The sequence below is a fragment of the Columba livia genome, chromosome 13, assembly GCF_036013475.1.
Source record: "Columba livia isolate bColLiv1 breed racing homer chromosome 13, bColLiv1.pat.W.v2, whole genome shotgun sequence".
Classification (NCBI taxonomy): Eukaryota; Metazoa; Chordata; class Aves; order Columbiformes; family Columbidae; genus Columba; species Columba livia.
In genome coordinates, this window is record NC_088614.1 from 16927941 (window position 1) to 16951633 (window position 23693).

General features: G+C 42.2%; 2 protein-coding genes across 3 annotated transcripts; one reads left to right on the forward strand and one right to left on the reverse strand.

The window, feature by feature from the left end:
• The first annotated feature begins 3 nt into the window (after positions 1–3).
• On the forward strand, positions 4–13802 carry TK2 (thymidine kinase 2). Of its 2 annotated transcripts, XM_065028475.1 has the most exons (10): positions 4–168; positions 872–909; positions 1279–1353; positions 2491–2544; positions 4052–4141; positions 5587–5660; positions 8969–9057; positions 9357–9436; positions 10647–10727; positions 11110–13802. In XM_065028475.1, the coding sequence occupies exons 1-10, from the start codon at positions 21–23 to the stop codon at positions 11206–11208; spliced, it is 828 nt and encodes a 275-aa protein (XP_064884547.1). In that variant the 5' UTR covers positions 4–20; the 3' UTR covers positions 11209–13802. The 2 variants fall into 2 exon arrangements, with proteins under 2 accessions (XP_064884547.1, XP_064884548.1); XM_065028476.1 differs by lacking the exon at positions 1279–1353.
• A 3178-nt stretch (positions 13803–16980) lies between these two features.
• LOC102086561 (uncharacterized) lies at positions 16981–22060 on the reverse strand. Its single transcript, XM_005514475.3, has 2 exons — positions 21655–22060; positions 16981–19502 (listed from the first exon to the last, which is right to left on the reverse strand). Exons 1-2 carry the CDS (start codon positions 22018–22020, stop codon positions 18003–18005), a joined length of 1866 nt encoding a protein of 621 aa, XP_005514532.2. The 5' UTR covers positions 22021–22060; the 3' UTR covers positions 16981–18002.
• Positions 22061–23693: the final 1633 nt, after the last annotated feature.

Here is a 23693-nt window from a genome sequence, read left to right on the forward strand (position 1 = left end):
CGGGGCGGCGGGGATGGGCCATGTGGCGGCTGGGGGCGGCCTGGGCGCGGCCCGCGGCGCTGCGCGGGGCCCGGGGCCGGCGGGGCCTGGCGGCGGGAGCGGCCGCGGGCTCCTCGGCGGGCGGGCTGGTGCTGCGCTCCCGGCCCGGCCCGGGCGGCGCTGGCGGCTGTAAGTGCGGGGCGGCGGGGGCGCGGGGCTGGGCAGCGCTGGGAGGGGAGGTGACTGCCGGCCCCGGGGGCAGCGCGGAGCGTCGCTCTGTCTGATTTACACTGCGACAGCGGCGCTGTGAGGACGCCCCAGCCCCTCACAGCGGAGCAGACCTGCTGCTTCCCATTGCTTGTATGTCGTGGTCGCTCACTGGTTGTGCTGGGCTACCTGAATGGCTTTTTTTGCTTTGTTTTGTTAAGGGTGCGGTAATCCTGGCGTTGCTTACAGAAGTTTGATGTAGGTGGTTTCGAGATGTAAGGCATCTGAACTGCTTCTGTTGGAGCTGCCCTATAACTAGGCCTGTGAACTAGGCCATCACACAGTAACTGTCCTCCCCAAAGTTCGTTGTTTCTCCTGATGGAAGCGGAGAGCAGCGAGTGTATCAGAAATCTGCCGAAGGAGTGTGGGCACTCACCGTTCGACTCTTTGTAGCGTCAGGGACCATGGAGAGCCCAAGCCACAACTATGTCAGCCTGTGCCACAACATGTCTGTTATGTGACCCCATGATTACCGAAGACCTTAAAGACCGAAAATTTAGCAAATATTCCTATTAAGCAATAGATAACCTAAGAACTTAATGGAGAGGCTCACATTAAGAAGCTCAGTATAGCTGGACGTTATGAAGACCTCCTTAGTTGTAACTGCTGTTTATTTCCATTCTAGATAAACATCTGCTAAAAGAAGATGATAGAAAAACGGTTGTAAGTATTTGCGTTTTGTTTGGAAAACTATGTAAAAGGTGCAGCACCTTATTTTAAGATAATCTGAGCGTTTCTATCTTTGCAACCATTTGTTGTGGCTGTTTTCCTGAGGGGTGTCCAGGTGGAGGGTCCGTTACTGGGGAAGAGACTGTTGGTGTGGGTGTGGATGTGTGCCAGGGAGAGAAAAAGTGGTTGTCTGCAAGGAGTCACCACATCCAAACTGATCCCCGGTGTCTTCCTGTAAAATGATCTATTTACATTGTAAGGAAACAGTATGCTTTATATAGGAAGAGCGTACTTTTCCATATGCTGTTTACATACCACTGTGCAATAGCACACTGCTTAAGAGTTGATACTGTTTTTCATCAGATATGTATCGAGGGGAACATTGCAAGTGGAAAAACAACATGCCTGGATTACTTTGCGCAAACTACCAGCATTGAGGTACTGGATGTACATGTCTATCTTGATTTATGTCATTAAGCAGTTGCTTGTCTTGACAAAACTGACAGTTAAGTTAGAAGTGTTGTCCTTTCCTAGGCTAATGAGAAAGGAGCAGCGGGTTGTGAGCCAGTGCGCTAATTAGAGCACACATTTCACCCTCTCCTTCCCCAACCCTTACAGTCAAATTGTAGAAGAGAAATTTAGATCATGCATAATATAGTACTGGATGCTAAACTATCAGTAAAACCTGTGGATTAGAGTTTGTATCACTGTAAAGTAGCAGCAGCCCATGTGGGTTGGGCATGTTTGGGCTTGTTTGCTGTTTCATGTCACAATTGCTTTTGTGTACGTCAGATATTAGGACCTTGGAACAGGTTTGCTAAGTTGCAGGATTCCTTATAGAAATGCTGGGTAACCAGATGCTATTTGGTAATTTAACAGGAATGATCCATATGGACTAAACTATTAACTCAAAGGATAGCAAACTTTAATTTGCATGTAGTGCAACGTTTTTTAAAACGCTAGTTAACTTCCCAGGCTTATCGGATTTGCTTAGACCTGGCTCTTCAGTTTCATTGGAAGTCTCCTGTGATTTTTATGTATTCGGAGTAGCAGCTTTTCTGAATAATTTTGTGAGAGTTTTGAATATATTTTGTTTGTTAGATCACAAAAACAAAATGAAAAGTAATATGATAGCATTCTGATCCTGTGTTCCTTAGCAGACAAGTATTGCTCTTTATGAAGTTAATTTGTGAGGGATTGAGCAGGTCACCGATATGCAGTCAGTACTCAGCTAAGCCATTCTTTCCCTTGCATCGTACTGATTTTGACCCAAACAAAGTGAAATTATATCCAGACCCTTTAAGTAGTTGATCCTGTGTTTTACTTTGGCTGTTTAAGCATGCTAAAAAGATGTTATATAATCATATTTCTTTAATTTTTTAACAGTGTTCATTATTACTGTTTGCATTACTTAATTTAGTGTTGTTTTTTGAAGAGGGCTGAGCTTTCCAATGCAAGTCCTGACTACTCCTACTTACTGAACGAGTATTCATTAAAAATAGTTGTAGACTTGTAGTCAAATTAAGTATTTTGAATCTAACCCATGTTTAACATGGAGTTATTATTTTTAACAAGGTTTTGACAGAACCAGTGACCAAGTGGAGGAATGTTCGTGGTCATAATATCCTGGTAAGTGGCAGAAATTAATTCTACAGTTACTATCGTTTTAGAAAGACAGGCATGAGGACTTGATACCAGTCAGCAAAACTGTTACAAAAGGGGTGCTCATAGTCTCACACAGCAAAAAAATAAAACTTCATGATACAGAAGATATTTTACTGTGATTAAGACATGCATATAATAGAAACATTGCATATAAAATGTGGTTTTGGCAAGGAGTGTGTCTTTTATTTGGTACGAGCTAAAGCAGTTCACAGAAAGGTAAACCCTGAGTGTGACAGTTGTTTCTATATCTAATCGTGCGTATTGCAAAGAAGGGAAGAATGTCACGCAGAAAGTGAGCGGTGGGTCTGGTCAGTTAATGTTGTCTGACTGCTGAAGATAGGGAAAATTTAGTCCTGTGAGGTGCTGAGAGCTTCTGTTGTGTTTTGGGTAGGCGTTGCTTCTTGTAACCATTCCCCACAAGTGTGTCCCTTTGTCACAGCCGTGCTGGGAGGCAGCAGTGAGGGCTGTGACTACACCAGGCTTTCGGCAGGCTGGTGGCCAGTGGCGTCTGGTGGCAGTGGCCCTGCCTGTGTCATCACCTCCACTGCAAAGATGTGCTGGTTCAGGTGGGGATCCGTGCTCAAGCTGCTGTGGAATTCGCAGTGTGGGTACACCCCAAACCACGCGCGCCCAGACAGGTTATTTGGTGGTGTTCCTGCCAGTGTAGGTCCTCTGGAAAAGGAGTTGCTGATGCTTTACTTCCTTATCATTAGTAAAGGGATGGGGTGTGCTTGGCTGCGTGGCACATCACCCCAGCAATCTGTGCACTTCAGAATGCTTTCTCATTCTGATCTTGGGCAGGGAGAAAAGGAGGTCAGATCTGCGCACAGAAGCCACACTGCTGTCTTAAAGCTTGTCACCTCAGCAGATAGACACTGGATGACATTTTATTTCAAATCAGATCTCAGCTTTGCAGGATAAACCGTTGCTTGTAAGTGTGTGTGAGGGGGGCATTGCAGCAAGCAGAGAGTGGAAGATCTGAGAACTGCTTTGAGGATCCTTTGGGAAGAACAGTTGTCTCTGTTAAGACACCTTTTCTGAGGTTCAGAACCTACTTACTGGAACCCTGTACACATTTCTGGGTGGACTAGGTATACTGAGAGTCTGTCAGCGCACAAAAATAGCGTAGCAGATCCATTATTTTAATTAATAAACATATTTGAACTGTCTCAAATGAGCTGTGCCTTGGTCCTGACTGTTCAAGGTGCAGAGTAACTAAGTCCTGTTGACTTTAGCAAGCGCTGCAAGTGCCCTGCTCGGTGTCTGTGTGGACCAGGACTGTAATTCTTGTATCTGCATTGTGGAGAGCAAATGATCACTCAATTCTTGTCAAACCTGGTGTAGGCTGTTTTAGTGCACTTCTTTTAGCAGTTCTGTTGTAGTGCAGAAGCTTAAGAAATACCCAACTTCACTTTTTTTGCTGTTTGAGGTGACTGATGTCTGTCTGTCTCGCTTCCATCTCTAACCACAGGGCTTAATGTACCAAGATGCATCAAGATGGGGGATAACGTTACAGACTTACATACAGCTTACAATGTTGGAGCAGCATACCAGACCAATGGTAAATAACATGTTTTTATTTTAATTTAAAAAAGAATTAGATGTGGTTATGGGTAACAAATAATTTAAACCTTGTATCCAAAAGTTAAGATGCTATTTGCGTTCTTTCTTTGTTCCTGCAGTGAGTTTGAGTTTTTATGATGCAGAGACGTTGTTGATATGCTCAACACGTGCTCCAGGAGGGGCGAAACATCTGCTTCCTACCTGCGCAGAACTTTTACTTCCTAAAACTAGTACTGCTTTCTTTTGCCCGTCCTTATGAGCTAGACTTGCACATAATCTCTTCATCGTTGCACATCGGTGACTTCTCTCTAATTGGTCTCCATGTAAATGTAGCTATTTCAAACCTTTTGCACACATCAGGTAATCTTAAAAGATACTGTTGGCATTCATTCTACTGCTCCATGCTGTTTAGCACAAATTTAGCCATCGCTTCTTGTGTTTATCCAAAATACTTCCACTAAAATTTTCTAATGCTTCTTTTCAGATGTTTTGCATCCTTTTTTTTTTTTCTTACATGTTTTTCTTTCTCAATTCACACATTCTACGTTTTTCATCAGATCTACTAATTTCTCTTTCCGTCAAACACCTTTTGATACCTTCTGTGCTAAGTCTTCCGTTCCCTGATCACCAGATCAGATCTTAGGTGGCACACTTGTATCTTAATGATTGTTCCTGTGTTGTCTTCTGACTTTGTGTGAGGGCAAACTTTCAGAAGTGCCACATACGACAGTGATACTGCACATACAATTACTCGCTCTTCAGAAGAGCTGTTTTTTCAAGATGAGAAATCTCCCATTGCAGAAAAAGCCCATTGAGAAACTCCTGAGGATTGCCCTGTGTTTCAGTCTGAGCTTTGCTGTCATTTGCCAGTTGAGCCTAACGCTGGAACAGTTGTTGCTTCTGTGGTCATTAACGTGCAGAGAATACCTGGTTGGGAAAGCCCTGCCAGGGCTGCCTTGCTCTGCAGGGGCCAGAGACTGTCAGAGAATGTCCCTTCTCCAAAATGAAGCGCTGTTGTCTCGTTAGAGTTTTTCTGGTGTTAGGCCTGTGCTGCTGGCACAGTAACACAGCCGAAGGTGCCCACAGTTCAGGTAGCAATAGTTCCTGTTGCTCTGCACATCCTGATCGGATCGCCGCTTTTTTGTCCCTCTGGTGAACTTCAGATGCTCAGCTGAATCCTTTTGCTGCGACCTTTGGAACTCGTGTATGAATAACAGTTTAGTTCTGTTGGTGGTTAATAACGCAGTGACCATACATAAGGTGAAGAATACGTGTTTGTGGGTGCCACCCTCCCAGTACATCTGCTTATCACAAAATCTGGAAGAACAGAAAATGTTAGGTATTTCATAATGTGAAGGACATGATATGCAATATAAGCTTGAAAATAAGAAAATTGTGTTGAGAAATGTAAACTAGTCAGTGTTGTCTTGTTTTATTTTGTAGATTTCCCCCATACGAATGATGGAGCGATCAATTCACAGTGCAAAATACATTTTTGTAGAAAATTTGTATCGAAGGTATGGTATATGTTTTTTTTACTTTACTTTCTTGACTTAATTAGATTAAAAAAAAATCAACCAATGATTTCTTTGCTAATTTGCATCTAAGTGGTCTGTGAAAGGTGTTGGTTGTGTGCGGGGGTGGCAGTGTGTCTCGTATGGGACGTGCTGGCCATGGGTAGAATGGAACCCATGGGACATGGGCTGGGCAAGAGCCTTTTGCACAAGTACTCTCGTGTATTTACAACACCGATTTATTGAAGTTATCTGCTCTCCAGCTGAATACAAAAGTCCTAAAGCAAACGCATTCTGAACAGGTAAAAAACCCATGACACTGTAGGAGGGAGAGAGCTAGAAGGCGTTATCCAGCCTACCATCCAGGATTGGCATTGCTTGCAAGCAGGAACGGGAATCCTGTGCTGTCACTCAGAATTGGGATTGATAGGATCAAAATAGACTGCAGACCTTGGTAGGCTGGTGAGTAGGGAAAGAACAAGAGCTGTTTGTAAATGTCACGTTCTGAATCTGGTCCCCACCCCAAATTGTGCTTGGGCTGGGGGTAGAGCAGTCAGGCCTAACCCAGGTTATTTTGTTCTGGGGGATGAGATTGTGGCCTGAAACAGAAAAAGGATGCATTATCTGGGTGACGGATAGTTCATCCACCCCATGCTAACAAAAATGGTGCACTGATATTTGTTTTGTTGAGAATGCTGACCTTATATTGAGAAGTGTATGTAACAGATTGTTGTTTTAATGCATATTTCAGTGGTTTTAAAGGACAAAACCAGTTTCTTGCTCGTCTGCAGGGAGAAGGGCTGTGTGCCACCAGGTGGCATCCATGCTACATAAGCGGCTGGTCCGTTACTGCAACTGCTTTAAAAGTTGAGAGAAACACAGTAAGATGTGTGACAAACAGAAAGAGACATTATTTGTATACAGTGGAAATGTCCTGGAATGTCTTTCTGGTTTTTAAGTACTTGTTTTTTTTCACTGTAGACAAGGTGCTTCTGTCCCAAAGCCTGGGAACTTTGTTGTTATGAGACTAAGTCTGCTTGTGTCAACTCTATGTATTGATTTTGTAGTAACGTTTTTAAGGGCATCTAAGATGTCTCGTGGCTTCAGCACTTTTTAATGTTGGACAGAAGGCATTTGCTTTGTTTTGTTACTGCAAGCCGGAAGTCAGCTGATGTTACCAATAGCAAACCAAAATATGATATAAAGGTGTGTGAAAGGATTATAAATAACACAAGGACAAATTTGGACCGCATTAAAATAGCTGTTTGAATCACATTAAAAGAAAAGTAAATCTGTCCTCTCTGATACCGTGTCTCCAATGGTGGTCAAAAGTACTTGGAAAGAGTGTAAGAACGGGGTAAGCAGATATGATAATTTCTGAGTATATCAATGTACAGTTCCGGGGCTTCCTCATTCAGCAGTGGTTTCTCTGTATTTAGTAACCCAGAGGGGATTGATTTTCCATGAAACTGTCTGGAAAACAAAACTGACTTGACATATCTTTAAATTTTGCTCAAAATTTTATCAAAACCCCCCTCAGGCTCCAGCTATTCAACAGGTATCTTCAGCAAAGGGATTGTTAAATAAGCTGCATGCAAGGCATGTTCCCATTAAAAGTGTGTAAAAATGCCGTAGACCTTTTTTATTCCAAACAAGACTCAGAGTGAATGGGGTAGAAGAGCAGAGGTTGTTTTCTGCTTTCTTTAAGAGATGTTGCTTTGGGTCCCAGTCTTAAAGATGGAGAAGAATGCCTTGTTATCTGTAGTCCACACAAGCTCCTCTTCTTTAGGAGAATGATTCATTTAAGCAAGGGTTGAAGAGCTTTGGGAATATCAGGGATACCAGCTCTTCTTTGACCTGGTGTCACTCAGTATCTGTGTTTTGGCTTTGCAGGGTTTTTCCCAGAGAAACAGGGTAAGATTTACAGCGATGATGGAAAGCTTAAATTGTGAGCAGTTGCTGTGAGCTTCTCCGGCAGGCACAGATACGCACGGGTGTCCGAGCTCTCACTGCCTTTGCACAGCTGAGTTTAGCACTGAGAGACGTGCCCATGTTAGGTGTAAAACTGTAGAAGAACTTTAATGTGTGCACATGAGTATGCATGATATGTTACAGGGTAAGCGCTAGCGATTCCCATTTCAATCTGTAGTTATTTATGATCTGAAGCTCGTTCCATTTGTGTTTAACTTTACTTGGCAGGAGCAAATGTCAGCAAACTTTGGAGATGGAAACACCCTTTAGTGCCTTTTATGACACATGTACTGATTGATACGTTAGAAGAATAGCAGTGAGTTGTGATATCCCATTTCTTAGGTGCTTTGGGAGGCAAGATATTCAGCTGGACGGCAGATGAAGAAGGGAGGTGGTACAAACATTGGGTTTGCTTTTGTGCATACTTAAATGGAAATTTCTTTCTGGATTATTATTACTTGGTTTTGCCTGTGGTCAAAGCGTGTTGCCAGGATGGTTGGGGAATCTGTGGCATCTTTCTCTTCATCACTATGTAAAATGTTGCAACTGGTCTTAATCATTTTGCTGGGCAGGACAGGAGCCTCTCAGCCACATCTCTGTTTCATATTGCAGAGGCATTTAGGAAAGAGTGTGGAGTATGTGTTACTGTCACCAGTTTCGAAGACAGAATAATGTTAAAGTAGTAATATTTGACTGCTTAGGAATATGGAAATAGGTGGAAATTCCAGTACTAGTAAAAACGTCATATGTGATTCTTAATGTGTCATCTGTAACTCCCTTTTGCCTGCGTCGTATGATATTTTATTATTCTTACTGACAGAACTTTGGTTCAGTTGTCTCCAATATTGTCTGTGCTCTCTGAATACAGAGTTCAAATTAAGCATGTTGAATATTTCAGTACTCTTTCCACAGATATTTCTTATGGTGGGAGTACTGTTTATTTACATGGTGCCATTATTTTTTCAATTCTCTTTAGTATGGCTTCTGTAATGAATTGTTGGTGCTGCTCAGTCAAGCCTCTCTGGTAACGTGCGCTGCGGTAGTTTAGGTAGATTTGAAATGATCCTGAAATAAAGAACCTGAGCAATGAATACCATTGGCACTAATTTGTTACTGTTTGTGTTATAAGTACTTAAAAAAAAATAAAGAAAAAAAAAGCTTTTAGTCTTTCTATTGTATAAACAACGAGACCTTCCATTTGTGAGGGCATAATATTGGTCTTGTTTTAATTTCATGGATGCTGGAGTAAATTTGGAGTAATTCTAGTCAGGCGAAAAATATGAGTTTAGAGTTGATCTGTGCATGCTGTTCACTGAGTGATGACTTCTACGTTTATTCAGCGGAAAAATGCCAGAAGTGGACTATGTTGTCCTGACTGAATGGTTTGACTGGATCCAGAACAACACGGATGTTTCGGTTGATTTGATAGGTAAAGTGTTGATGGTATCTGGAGGGGCATGTTTGTGGGTGGGTGTTCTTATTGGAAAAAAAATCTTGTTTCTTGGGTCATAAATAATCATATTATTCAAATACAATAGTGGTTGCAATGTGTAGCATTGGACAGCATGAATTTGTGGGTGGTTCATGGATTAACAGTCACGCCAAAGGGGAGGTTGAGTGGTGCTACTGAAGTCAGGGTTCTTTCCTCCTACAGTTTGTGAAGTGAGGTTCTTCTTTGCTTTAAAAACTGATCCTTGAACATAACCATAATAATTTTTCTTATGGCAGTTTATCTGCAGACTTCTCCTGAAGTTTGTTATGAGAGGTTAAAGAGGAGATGCAGAGAAGAGGAAAAGATCATTCCTCTGGTAAGGAGTTCCTTCAGTACATGTGGTTACAATGAGCTTTCAAAACATAATGATTCCAATCTAAATACTAAAATCATATCCTGAGCGTATTGCCAAAATGTGCTGCAGCTGTTTCCACTGCAAACTAAAACTTTAGTGTTTTAGTAATCAGTGTGCGATAGCTGGCTGTTTAGGTGGAGTATTAATCAACTGTTAATCTTCTCTAAGATGTAAAAAGGCAATTGCTTTTGTGTCATTAAACAGCATAAGGGCACCCAGTTGAAGCACAAATACATGTGCATGCAGGTGCTGAAGATTTATGTGGGCACTTTGTGTTGTCTGCTATTACCGGGATGTTTATGCATGAAAAGTGTCTGTGTTGAAAACAAGCAACTTCTTGAAAATTGTTAGCATGGGAATCTGCTTAAAAAGAAACGGTAGTAATTGAATGATCAGTTTCTGTGTCACAGTTTACTGAACGTCCCTTCATTAAACACATTTTCTCCTGAAGAAGGCCTAACCAGAAAGAAATGTAGTTCCAGAAGGCATCCTGTATACTGCAAAGGCATCTCTAGTGTTGGCCAGTTCAGCAGAAGCAACTGTCAGGTGGAGATATGTGCAAAGAGCTAAATTTTGGGCCAATGAGAAATTTTGCCTTGGAGAATTAATCTTTGCTATAATGGATTTGAAGAGACATTGTGTAACTTCACAGCTCTGCTGAGGGGTGGCAGGGAGCAATTATGAATGAAAAATGTTAAGTGGTCTCCATGGAAAAAAAACCCCTAATAATGGATGACAGGCAGAAGTGCTTTTAGAGGAAATGGAGTCAGTTAGGAGAAGGTGAATTGGGAATTCTAGGAAAACGTATTGACACAGAAGTGCCTTCAATACATATTCTTTGCAGTCTTGCCCTTTTTGTTCTTCTCTTTGGTGTGTTTTCCTCTGTAAAATCGTGAGCCAGATTATCCCTGTGGGAGAGAAATGTGGTTCTTGATCTTAAGCGGAGCCGAGCGTCCTGTGCTCCGGTAAGCCCTGTGGCTTTGAGGGTCTTTGTGGAGTAAAACCTTATACTGGGAATTATTTTTTTCTCAGAAACCTGATGCTTTTTTGTTGGTGGGAATATCCGATGCTGGCTTTTATATGTAGTTCTTAACTACTTAACAAATATATAAAAATTGCAATGTTTGTTTCGTCCCTGGGCATATGTGTTATTTGAGTGCCTCTCTTCTAGGAATATTTAGAAGCTATTCATCAGCTCTACGAGGAGTGGCTCATTAAACATACACTGTTTAAAGTTTCCTGCCCAGTGCTTGTGAGTATTATTTTATTTATAACCAATTAAGCATATGGAGGATTGCACTCTTCAAATATTAGAGAGTGTTGTTTAAGGGTAAAAGTAAATAAATCTGCTTTTCTTATAACCTTTGGAGAAGGAAAACCTCAGAAAACTGTATTAAGCTATGCACTATGGATAGCTGTAAAGTCTGGTCTTCCATCTCTTCTGTGGAATTTGAGGGTCTGTTCCTTGTGGTTAGAGGATCAGATGTAGCTTTTTAATGAACAGAAAGCTGATTGGACTGATCTCTAGCAGGAGATTGGTTTGGCTTCAGCGCTAGTCCTGTTCTGTTTTGCTCAAAAGCGACCATGTTTTATGGTGTGAGTTATTTCTAATGTTCATGTTGTTTTTTTTCAAGGTTATTGGAGCTGACCATGACATGCAGAAAATGATAGAAAAGTATGAAGAAAACCGGGACCAAATACTAAATCCATATAATATGCAACACCATTTATAGAAGCCTGCAGTTGTATTTAAACACACACGTTTATGAAGTCTGATGTGGGGGAAATTTTGAGTATTTTTAATATATCTATATTTTTTTGCTTTTGAATTATGCTTTGTAGAATGTTGTGAACTCACTGCTATGAAACATTCAGAAACAATTCATAAATGGAATATAGGTCAATTCCCTTTCAGGTTTTTAGGTTCTCCATCAGCTTTACCGTGTCATTTCTATGCAGCTAAAATACAATTATTTGTCCCATTTCCAACCTCAATGCTGCTTCGTATAAGTAACCTAAGTTTCATTTTTTTCCCTCTGGACTACCCTGTTTTTTGTAGTTTGTAAGAAATAGTTCCATACAAGAGGTGGGATGTGTATTTTTATTATTATAGGAGGCAAATTACATGTTAAAGTAGCTTTGTTAAGTAAGGTTGAAATAGGGAGGTCTTACTCTAATCATACCTAAACTAGTGCAATATCATTGAATTCAGTAAGTTTATTCTGCTTTACGTGAAATTGCAATATATCTGTAGTTCTGAAGGTAACTATGCCCTAGCATAGCCCCACTGAATTTGGTGGCAAAAAAAAAGAGTAACAACTTTAATGAGTGATTTCAGAATGGCTGGGAGGCTTGTTTCTCTCTAATGTTCGTGAAATCACTGCCTGTATCATGGCTTGGTTGACAACTAGTGAATATACAGGGCGCACAGAACAGTATTTGTCGTTCCTTTCAAATGGTTATAAAAACCCTAGAATTAATTTCTTGACTGTTATGGATTCTTCAATTGCACTTTTTTTTATAAAGAAAAAGATGGTTCTTTGGGTTTATATCTTGATCAGTTTATTGTGACTTATAGGTACTTGGACAGTAGAGAAACATAGTGGGGGGTTCATTCTTGCACTTGTTAGCTACGATGTTGAATTGCTTTTAATTTTCTGCTTTACCCTCTTGAGTATTGTCTTCAAGATAATCCTTTTGATGCAGCAGGTCTGACTTTCTCACATTATTTTTTCTGTTGAAGTTGAAAGGAATGATTCCTGAGCTATGGTGTATATATGTGTATTTTTTTCCCATAATAGTTTTGGTTGGTTTAATTGGAGCAGGCGAGGTTAACAGTGCTTTCAAACATGCTTACATTAATGAAGTTGAGCATCTGTTATAGCTTTGTAGTGAACACTCCTAAAAATGGCTCATGTCCAAGACTTCAGTTAGTGCTTTGACTCTTTGCTACTCACATTTGTCTGTAACTTGTCGGAGGATGTAAATTTTCAGTTACTTGGCTTTTCCATGTTTGACCTGATTTTGAACAATATCTGATAGTACTGCTTTTGGAGATTACTGCTTTTATTTAGTAGTTTTGTGGTAGCTGGTTTTGTTTTATGCCTAAAAGTCACTGTATGGAAGTGAGTGCGCAGTTTTCCAAGTAGGAAATACAATGAATTTCTTGTTATTTTCCTCTGGTGGGATATTTTTTTCCAAATCAGTACAAGTTAATAATGATCAGTGCACTGAGACAGCATTTCCTAGTGATGTACTGTATTAGTATACTAAAGCTTGTGAGCCCAATATTGCCATTCTTCTGTTGTAAAGCTTTAGAATTCTAGCTTAAGAAGAAGATTTTGCATGTTAAGTAAATTCTGCTACTTATTGATGCATATTTGTAGGGGGATAGTAGTCATTCTTGAAACCTTCTGTTAAACTTTCAAAGCTTTTTCTTCTGTAAGAGACCAAAAGAACTGTTTATTTGGAAATAGTTTTACACATTCGAAGTTCAGTCATGTGCAGTTTATTCTTAATTCTAATTTCGTTATAGGTTGTGGAAGCCAAGGATGTATATTTTGCACACAGTCTAGAAAAGAGCACTTCCGTGTTTTGTACAGAGGATCTTACAGTACAAAGAATCTCACTGTTGTCTTTTGGCTTTGTATGTTTTTTGGTCATTTTAAAAAAATTCCTCAATATATCTAAACAGTTTGGATGTGGGTTATTGATATTAATAATTACAATGGACTATAAAGATTCATTTATATATCTTATTAAAAATTACAGATGTAGTAGCTACGGGGAACATGTTTATTTTATATTTTGCTATCTGTTAATTTTCATGTATAGATTTTTGTATACAGGAATTTTGGGGTATTTAATGAGAACTGGAAATAAAACCAAACAGGTTGCTTGTTACGTGTCATAAATGTAAAATGTTTGCAGTCGGCTTAAGATGTGGAGATAAAAATACTAGTAATCATGAATAACTCTTTTTTAAGCCTGGAATTTGCTTTTGTTTCCTGAAGTCTCAGTTGGTGAGAGGAGGGAAAAAAGGGCAATCAGGATTATTCTGATAAATATTTTGTTCCTTTTAGGACTGTCTAAGCAGCAGTGATTGGGTGGCAAGTTGCAAAATACCATAGGACACACTGTTTCTGTGGGCAAACTGAACTGCAGGAGCAGTGGAAGGGATCACACAAACAAGCTGCCACTTCTCTTGGCTTTTCAGATTTGGTCTGTAAGTTGGATGTAGCCTGTAGAGTGAACCATACATAACTGGTTTTGCATACATTTTGGCTGTTCTGGAATAAATTGCAGGAATATATGAGATGAGTAAAAATTGCGTTTTTTAATTACTTGTGTCCCAATGAGTTCCATATCTACACAGCAATACATGTGAGAAGTGATTACTTCATTCTGTTTTGCCTTTCCTGCACGCTTAGTTTGAACATACGATGTCTTCTCCAGACTTTGCATTTACTTTGTCCTGGTAAAGGTGTTTAGTAAATCAGTAACATCTGGGAGCAGCATATAAATTGAAGTAAGATGGATCTGCAAAAACTAAAATGTTAAACAGTTGCATTATCTTAGCCTGGCCTTTAATGTGTTTCTTGCGGCATGGGAAGTGTGTTTAGGAGATCTTCCTTGTTTGATTAAACATTTCAGAGGTGACTGTCCAAAACGGTAGATCTTAAGAAACATTTAAAATTGTTTTCACCAGAGCAATGAGTACACAAAACCACTGCCAACACCAGGATGTCATCCAGCATCTCTCTTGAGTTCCTTTCCTTCTGCAGACTGTGGGAAGTGCTGGGTGTTGTGCCATCAGTTGCTATTAAATTGTTCAGACCTGAAGGTCTGTCCTGCTCCTGAATAATGGTCCTGCTAGCAAGTGCCTGTCCTGCGTCAGGACTTGGAGAATCCAGCCCTTCCTGTAGCATGGGGAGGTTTAAGGAAACATTGTGCATTTCTAAAGCAGGATAAAGTCAGGTGAGAATTGCGGTGGTGTTCCCCCCAGCAGGCATTTGTAGGGGGCTGACAAAAAACTCGTGAGCTTTTTTTGAATGAAAAGCTTAGTTTCAGAACAAAAACTACAGGTTAATAGATTAATTTCTGTGTAAGAGAAATGTAGTCTTCTGTCTAGTCCAGACTGATTTTTTACATTCATCATTTATCACTTTTTAAAGAGGTTGGAATGGGATAATTGTTTGTGCTGTATTGAGACTGGGACACCATTGTGCTAAGTGTTGTGCTACACACCTGCAAGAGGGACCTCTGAACATAGACTGAGGTGCAGTCAGGACAGAGGGGCTGTGTTTGTTACCTGTGTATTGAATTCATAGCACTTGATTTTACTTATTTTTATGCCAGAAGCCTTTGAGTTGAATCTTCTGTTCCACCCTAGAGCCCTCCGCCTGCTAACAGTGACACATTCCTCCCATATATCCCCCAGAAAAAGCTGTGAGGATGTTCCCTGTGAGTGTGCTGCTCTGCAGATGTCACTATATTCCATCCCATTCCTAATTCCAGTTTTTTACTATTTAATGCTGTGAAATGAGCCCATGAGATTAATTAACCTTTAGCTGTGGTTTGGCTTACTGGTCATTGTTTGCCTAGTATTTAGGTACAAGTAAGGTAAAAAATGATAAAGCAGTGTTTCAGAAATTGTCTTTTTGTGGTGAGATGGCTCTGAACAGTAGACAAGTCTATTAATCAGTGCTTTGCAAGGCTGTGCCAGTCCCTCTCAGGTATGCTTTGTTTGTCTCAGGGAATTTCTGTTATTTAATTCTGAAGAAAATTGTAATTTTTTTTAGATTTGGTGTATGATGCTTTTTTTTTTTTTTTTTGTATTAACACTGAAATTTGATTGTCATTCTTAGCTTTAAAAACAACAAAGTTTGTTGTAAAATCAAGCTTCATGAGCAGCTTAGCTCCAGACAGGGCAAGGGTGTATGCGTGACACGAATGTTAAGAGGCCCAGTGGGGAGCGGTTGTGCAAGTGAATGTCACCCAGCTACCAGGTGTGCTGCCTGAGCTTGGTGTCTGCACTGATCAAAAGAAAATATCTCTAATCCAAGGCTTGGGAGAGCTGAGCCATTCAAAGTGGTCGTGTGTAGCATATCAATTTGGGAACAGAATTGGCCTTAGGTTTGGATGATGGAAAAACATCCAATCAGTCAGTAAATCCCCATTCAATTCCTAGGCAATCAGGACCAGCTGTAGCACAACTGAAGCTGACAGCCCACCGGAGGGTAGGCATAGATTTAACAAACAGATCACCTTCCTTTAGAAAGGTGCCCAGGCAGCCCTCTAGCTGGCTAGCAGTGCTGCTTGACTGGCTGCTCTTATTTAAGTTGATGAGTCAAGGAGTGGTGCAGTGGCTACTACCAACAGTGGCAGGAGGGTACTGGCAGATGGGGTGAGAAATCTTATGGTCCCTTTTATCTGTCCCTCAAGTCTTGACTGTATTTACAACTTGCATTTTAAATCCAGTTCTATCTTGCTCATGTGGAAGCAGTTGCACAAAGGACTACTGCCTAAGGCCCCTTAAATACGACTTACATTTTATTTCAGCAGGTTTTCAAATCCCATCTTTTCACAAGCATCTAACTGTAAAGCACTTGTCTCTTGAGACGCTGGAAATTTGAAAATATAAAAGTAGTTTCTAGTACAACACCTCAAACCCCTGCCATTTTTACAGGAAGGGAAGTTAAAGGTGTTCCCACGGCAATAAGAAGCTCAGATGAAAATGTCTCTAAGACTTTAAGTGCACAGTAGCTCTCCCTACAAAGGCAGACAGAACACTTACCAGTCCTGGCCAGTCTGTCATAAAGAAGAGACTCTTCTTCAATCCAGGTACTCAAACATTAACAAAAAGTAGTCTCAAAACATGGCTATTTTATGTTTAATCAATTTTGTGCAGTTTAACTGTTTGGTGGGCACTGTTCAAAAAACATATTCATTATAATATTGTTGCTGTCTCCACCAGTGTTCCAGTGACTTGGCAGAGCTGCGGACTATGGTGCACTGTTGGAAAGTTTGTGCTATGCTTCCTCACTTCTCAAAGAACCTCTGAGTTATTATGTGAGATTGTTCATAAGGTCCTGAGCATGCTGGTCCAAAACTCTGCTCAGACAGGGGAAAAGTTAAGAAATTTGTCTCCTCCATGCCAGGTAACTTGAAGACTGAAGCAATTGTGTACAGCCCCATCAGAGGAAGTTTAGAAATGACTTAAAAGTGTTTCTCACAGTAGATGTTAATGAGTTTAATGAAGGCCAGGAGTATGGCATTAATGGAGTTAGATGTCTGAGTTGGTGTCTTTCAAGTGGTAGTCTTAGTTTTCTTTTGTGTTGGTTTTCATGTGTAAGTTGCTGTTAAGTACAGCTACAGTAAAGATAAAAATGGGATGTTATGTTTATGAATCGTAGTACTGGTGGTCATCTGAATGCTTTGGAGACATCTTCATTGTGATGAGAAGGGGTTTTGAGGTTTTGAGTTCCTGAATAACAGACACAATATGAGTTTTAAACCACATAATTTTAATAACCCCCACAGGGGGAAAAATACAGCTTATAAAAACCAAAATGGTTAGGAAGAACAGATGGGTACTTGAAGAGCAAGGAGGCTGTGGTAGGTTGACCCAGGCAGCAGCTGCACTCCTACAGAGCTGCTTGCTGCCCCCTTCCCCACCAGGGCAGGGGAGAATGGTAAGAGCAAAATGCAGAGAGCTTTTGGGTCAATATAGAGGTTTAATAAGTGAAGAGCAAGGGGGAAAAAGTGATGCAATGACAGTAACTGGCCACATCCCACCAGCAGACGGATGACCAGACAGTCTCTGAGCAATTGACAGCTTGGTAAATAAAAGCCCACCTTCTTCTGCTGCTGGTAGCAGTAGCAAAAATAAAAATAAAAGTGTTCACAGGGCCATTTCCTTCTTTAAACGTAAAGGAATGTTATAAAACTTTCTAAACTTATTTTCAACTGAAAACACGAGAAAGATTAGCTCAGAGCACAGCTTCATAGGAATGTGAGGAGTTAACAGAAGTACACTCCAGTATAGCACTTGTCAAGCTATAAAATTGGGTCTTCCAGTTTAGAAATATTCACCTGTTTCTGCCATTGTGTAGCATGCCATACTTGAAGAATACTCCAGGAATAGGTCTGTAAAGCAAAAAAAAAGGGGGAGGGGAGGGAAGTAGAAGCATGCTTAACTGAAGAAACCTGGCTCACATGAAGTACTGCCAGAAGGAGTCTTGCTAATGAATTAAATGCACTTACATTTATGGAAGTTGCCTATGCTTTAGAAAGATGACCATTCAGTTTTCAGTGCCAAAGGTTCCAGATGAGAAGGGGCCATTAAGAATTTGCTCAACTACTTCCCCTTTTTGCTGTGCAAAACTGGTGGTGTTTTTTGGTTTTGTTTTGTTTGGTTTTGTTTTTTTAAACTGCTTAGAAAGCCAATCATCTGTTTGAAAAGAGGATCAAGGCCACAAGCAAGAGGAAAAAACCCAGACAAATTACAAATAAAACACTGGTGCAGTCAAGTGTAACGGCATAACATTCCTTGGTCAGTTTTGTCAATAATAACATAAGGCTCCTGGATTTCATTTGCTTTTGAATCATAGTTCTCCAGCTTTACTTGACTGGATTCAGGAGAGTCATGTTCAGGCTGCAAGAGGTTCCTTCTGCCCTGTGCACCGATCCTTCTGATGCATGAAGCCCGAACATCAATACTTTGTGGTGGAATGTAGGTGAGGTTAGGGGGCTCTCGAATGTGTCTGAAGCACTCAGCAGCTGTATGTGCATTAGCAGTATCCATAAGCAGCCTCTTGCTGTCAGAACCAGTAGTGGGATCCTCTGTATTCTCAGGTGTGCAGCATAGATGTGAAGATGGCTCAATATGTGCCGCTGCTCTGTTGTGCATCTGAGCTTTAGTCAGATGTGTACATTTTGTTTTGAAATTATTAAATTCTGGTACATTCCTGTCACTTGCACATGATACTGACTCAGGCTGACCAGTTTCCTCTACTGGATACCTAAGGTCTTCTTCAGTGTCCTTGATTTGTAGTTTTGTGAAGGTTAAAGACAGCTCACAAACTTCATCTTCCCTGGGGACACTGCAGTTTTGGACAGGTGCAACGTCCTCGTATGGCAGAGACTTCAGCTCATTGGGTTCATCTGCAGGATCCAGGTCTATGCAATTTATGGCATCATTAATTTCTGCTTCAATTGATTCTTCAGGGACTTCTTGAGCTTTGTACTCCGAAGTGTTTTTGATGTCACAAGAGCTGTCAGCAAATATTGCAAATGCTGGCGGACCGCTTGCTCCTGGTGAGAGTGGCACAGGCCTCAGCTCATTTGCAGTTGACTCTGCAGTGACTGCCAAAACACATTCTTCACTTAGACTGGCTCTTGGCTTTTTTTCAAAAGCTTTTGGAGAAAGATTCTCATTGAAAATAGGGGTTTGTCTTATGACAATGTCACTATATTTGATCAAGAAGTCCTCACTGTCTGAGCATTTGCCCGGAAAATGTGCAGTGTTAATGACTTGCCTTTGGTGTTCCTGAAGCCTGTTAGCGGATTGAGCAACTGCTAACTGAGGCACGTCATCTTTGATCTTCAGATTCCCAGCAGCTTCAAAGGATATATTGCTCTTAGTTGAGGATTTCTGTTGAGTAGTAAGGCACAAAGACGTCTCACTGTTTTCTTTATTTTCTATATTTTCAGCATCTTCTCTCTGGGTTGTCTGATCCTCTTTGTCCTTATCTCCATGATGCTGGTGCGTTTGTGTTCTCTTCTGTAGAGCCTTCTCCAAATTGCCATGTTTTTCTTCATTTGTCATTTCAAGGATGGTTTCACACTCGTTTCTTGCCAGGAATATTTCAAATGCAGTCTGCTTTGTTTCCTCATTGTTTCTCTGTTTGACAAGTGAAAACTCCGTTGCTGTTGTTGCAATGTAACCTATTTTCTCCAGTACTGTTTTTACAATGTCATCTGGGAGCACAGATTGAATATAGTAGACAAAATTACCGGTGAATGTCTGAAACAGAATGCAACATTGAAAAACAGATGAACACTGAGGGGATGGGGTGGAGAGAAGTGTGAAAGACTTCAGAAAAAAATCAAAAGTACTTCAAAAATTATTTAAATCTTTTAAAAAACTATGTTCCTAAAAGTCTGAATTTTGAATCATAGTGAGGCTTTTCTAACAGCATTATTTTGTCAGCCCCTCAAGCATTATAACTTTGCTACAGCACGTTCATTTCAGTGAAGTTATGCCAATTTAAACCTGCTGAGATACTGGCGAAGACCATCAATATTGAAAAAGGAAGAGAGTAAAAAAATCATTTTAGTCAAACTAGAGAAACTCAGCAATAAAACTTATGTGCTTTCCTGAAGAACAGAAGTTATTTAAACAAAGATTCATAGAATAAATCACTGAGGTCTAATATTTTCCTAAAGAAACACACTGTTAATCATATTTCTTAATTGTTTACAAGACTGAAACATTTTATTTTTCCATGGTTCAGACTTCTGCTGTAACTTTACTACCCCCAAATTAAGTTGTTATTGCTCTGAAAGCACTTTTTTTGAAGGGAGACTATTCTAGCAGAAATATTGCCAGAACATACTCTTTGCACAAGCTGTCTGCAAAACATGACTTGAATAAAATGCTGCTGCTTGTAACAACTTAAATTGTTCAGCATTTGCTCAGTTTTGGAGTTACCCCTCACATGAAGCCTAGTTTGTAAACTGGAAGTGGTTTTTGGTTTTGTCTGAAATGCTATGATAGGAGAGTCTATACTGACCTAAGCATGACCAACTCCACGCGGGTCAGAACAGAATGGAGGTAGGAATGCCAAGTCAGCACTTCCACAATCAGCATACCTTATTTTCAGGCTGCTTTGCTTGAGACTGACTTAACTGCTTCTCATTCTGAGACCTAAGCACTGGTCCCACAAGCACAAGCTTGGAGGAGAACAAAACTGACTCCCAAAAAAGCCATTAACTTAAAAGGCTACACTATAATGTAGGACTGAGCCTCAGTCCATTCTCAGTAGTTGTCAACTGTGCCTTTTACTCTCCAGCTTCTCTTCTTTCTAGATGGGAAGTGGGGAGCAGGCACTGCAGGGGGTGGCATCAGCACGGGTGAGAGGCAGGAAATACATGAAGTAGTATTCTGCATACAGCCAGTAACTTCTTATCAAACCTGTACATACACAAGGTGGTTCTCCAACTTCTGCCTTGCAGTAGAATTATTTCAGGCCTTGAGCAGGCTGTTTTGCACTTTGGATTACCTGCAGTGGTCTTCAAAAATTCTTTATTAATGAAGCCTAAGATTCTTGTGTTACAAAAAGCTAAATTTGCTAATTGCAGACCTTATTATCTTATACTTTGCCCTGTTTCAAGTAGACAAAGGGGGAGAATAAGAATCTACAGCTGTTCGGGAATACGCAGATGACACTTAATGGTAGGAAGAAGGAAAGAAATGGCTTTACATCAGCGGCACCTGTTGCTGTAGGAAGGGAAATAAGTTTGCATTTTGGGTGTTCATGGATTTTGATTAACTACAAGTAGATTTTGCCTGTGTTGAAGATTGCTGTCTCTTTTGGGCAATGAGATGTGTTCAGCATGCTAGGGAAAAGGGATAACCTTGACCTCCTTGCTGTAAAAAGCAGCAGTATTTCCTCTTTTGAAGGGTTTTTTCCTGCCCAGATCACCAGCTGTAGTCACCAGCGCCAGGACACGTTGGTAATATCACTGGACGGGAAAGACATTGTCCCACCTTTCTTTGGCATCAAACCATTAGCAAAAGGGATAACTAATGCTAGAAAGCATCCTCTCCTTACAGGCAAATCAAGGTGAGCACTCTGAATAATGGCAGTCTAAGCATTTCATTGCACCTTTTAACTTCTTTGCCGTCTCACAATAACCGAAGGTCTCCCTGTCCAAACCCCTGAACTCGCATTCCTGGGAAGGCCCCTGGAGGCCTCGGCTTGCAAAGGCCAACGGGCACCTCGCGGCTCCCCTTCACCGTGCACAACGGGCTCCCAGAGGCTGCTCCCCAGCTCCCCGGGACAGCTGCCGGCCCTCCTGCGCCACAGCCCGGGGACGCGGCCTCAAAACCCCGCGGCCGCCGGGCCCTCCCGGGCTGGCTGAGCTCCCACCCGAGCTCCGCGGCGCCTCCCTACCTTCAGCGACCTGATCTCTTTCCGCCAGGGGGAGAGGAGCAGGTTGATGCAGAGCAGCTCCAGCACCTCCAGCGCCTTCAGCAGGGCCCGGAGGACGTCGCCGCCCCGCTCGCCCCGGTGCCGCCGGCACTGCTCCGCCAGGCCGCACACGTCCAGGGCGCCGCGCCGCCGCGGGCCCAGCAGCCGGCGCGCCCTCGCCTTCAGGGAGGCCTCGTCGCACACCGCCAGCGTCCCCCCCGCCCCCTGGGCCGCATAGTAGGCCAGGTAGTCCCGCAGCAGCTCCTCCTCGGCCGCCGCCGCCGGCTCCTTCATGGCGGCGCCAGACCGGCCGGGCCGCCCGGCCGCGGAGCCGCTCGGCCCCCCCATTGGCCACTCCGCCGGCGCGCCGGGCGGTCAGTGGCGGCCCGCGGTGTCAGTCAGGGCCGGGGGGCGGGTGCCCCGGCGAACCGAAAGTGAAAGGCGGGAGGGCGGAGGGAGCGGTGCACGCGCGGGGCGGCGCGTGGTGCTGCGCGTGGGCTGGCGTCGTCTGGGGACAGGCGCGTGGCGCTGCCGCGCGAGGCGTCGTGCGACGGCGGCAGCGCTGAGGTGAGAGCGGCGCGGCCCGCCGCCCCGGGCCCGCTCCTGCGTGTTTCCTCCGCCGTGGCCCCGACTGCTCTCCCGGCCGACCACGAGCCCCGCAGACGGGGTGCCCAGGCAGGTGAGATGCGGTGCTCAAGGGCTGGTGTGAGGGTGAAAGCTGCCCTGGTGGTAATTGTGCTGTGGAGTGAAATGAGAGCACCTGTAACAGTGCGTTCCTTCTGTCTGCTTTGTTGCTGTTTTTATTGTATGTTGCCTCTGAATTCCTGGACTAGGTTTGGGCAACAATCAGCTGAAAGAGGCTCGGGTCTTCTGTTGTGGGGTGTGAGGAGTCTCCCTGAATGGGTTTGAAATGGAAGTCGGGTCCAGCAGCTGGAAAGCCAGCCTGACTTTGATCCAGGTGATTTTGCTGATCTTGATTTCTGGAATCTGAATTTTAGACTTGTTTCCTATGGCTGCCATGATGTTGTGGGCTTGTGTGATTTCATAAATTAATGCTGGCATTGGCTTCCCATAACGTTAATTTTTGCTGCAGACCAGCTGGGCTGGTGTCTTCAGTGGTGTCTCCACTGACTTGACTTGCTGGAAGTGTGACTTCGACTTGATGTTTTTTTAATGGCTCATCTTATTAAAGGTTGTTTTCATTATGTGATAGATTTTAAAATTAATATCTGTCTCACAGTTAACCACTGGGAATGTATGAGTTGTCCTGATTAAGGGAAATCTCAGGCTTACTTGACAGCAGTTGGTTGGTTGGTTTGTTTTTTCCTTGTGTTGTTTGGGTTTTTTTGGTGGAAAGTGGCTGTGTGGTTTTGCAAACAAACTGGTTTTCTCTCTGACTTTGCAGGCAAGGGGGCTTTCCAAAAACATGTGCTTTTGATTGTCATTCCAAGTGAAATGTCGTTAGGAAATACTTTTGTAGAATTCATGTATGGATAATTGCTATATAAAAATGGCTGATCTAGCCAAGAGGGAAGGGAAGACAAATCCCCATACTAGCACCACATGTTAAAACGAGGCCATCTGGCCATCTGCTGCAATGTCTGAGTTTCCTCCCCTACCATATGTGCCCGCACACCCTGCGGGCTGGGCTGTGCTCTCGGTCGGGTGCCTGCAGGGGCTCAGCTCTCCTCTCACCATATGCAAAACTTTATTGACCCAAATGAAAGGGGTGGATTTCATGTTTCTGCACATCTGCTCCCATGGGGGCAAGATTGGATTCTTTAAACTTTTTAGTTCTCGTTAAAATGTTGAATAGCTGCATTTTGTTAAAGCCTGATGTGTTTTAGTAGAGTGATACAGAGGATCTTGCTTTGTTGCTGGTTCTTTTCAGTGTTTCACTTTTCAGTAAAGCATATTTGTGTAATATAGTAAACACTGAGTTGTCTCATCAGTCTAGCTATCATTGCGTTGTTATTCTCTGAATTAGTTTTTTAGTACAGCCTCCAAGGATGGGGCTTATG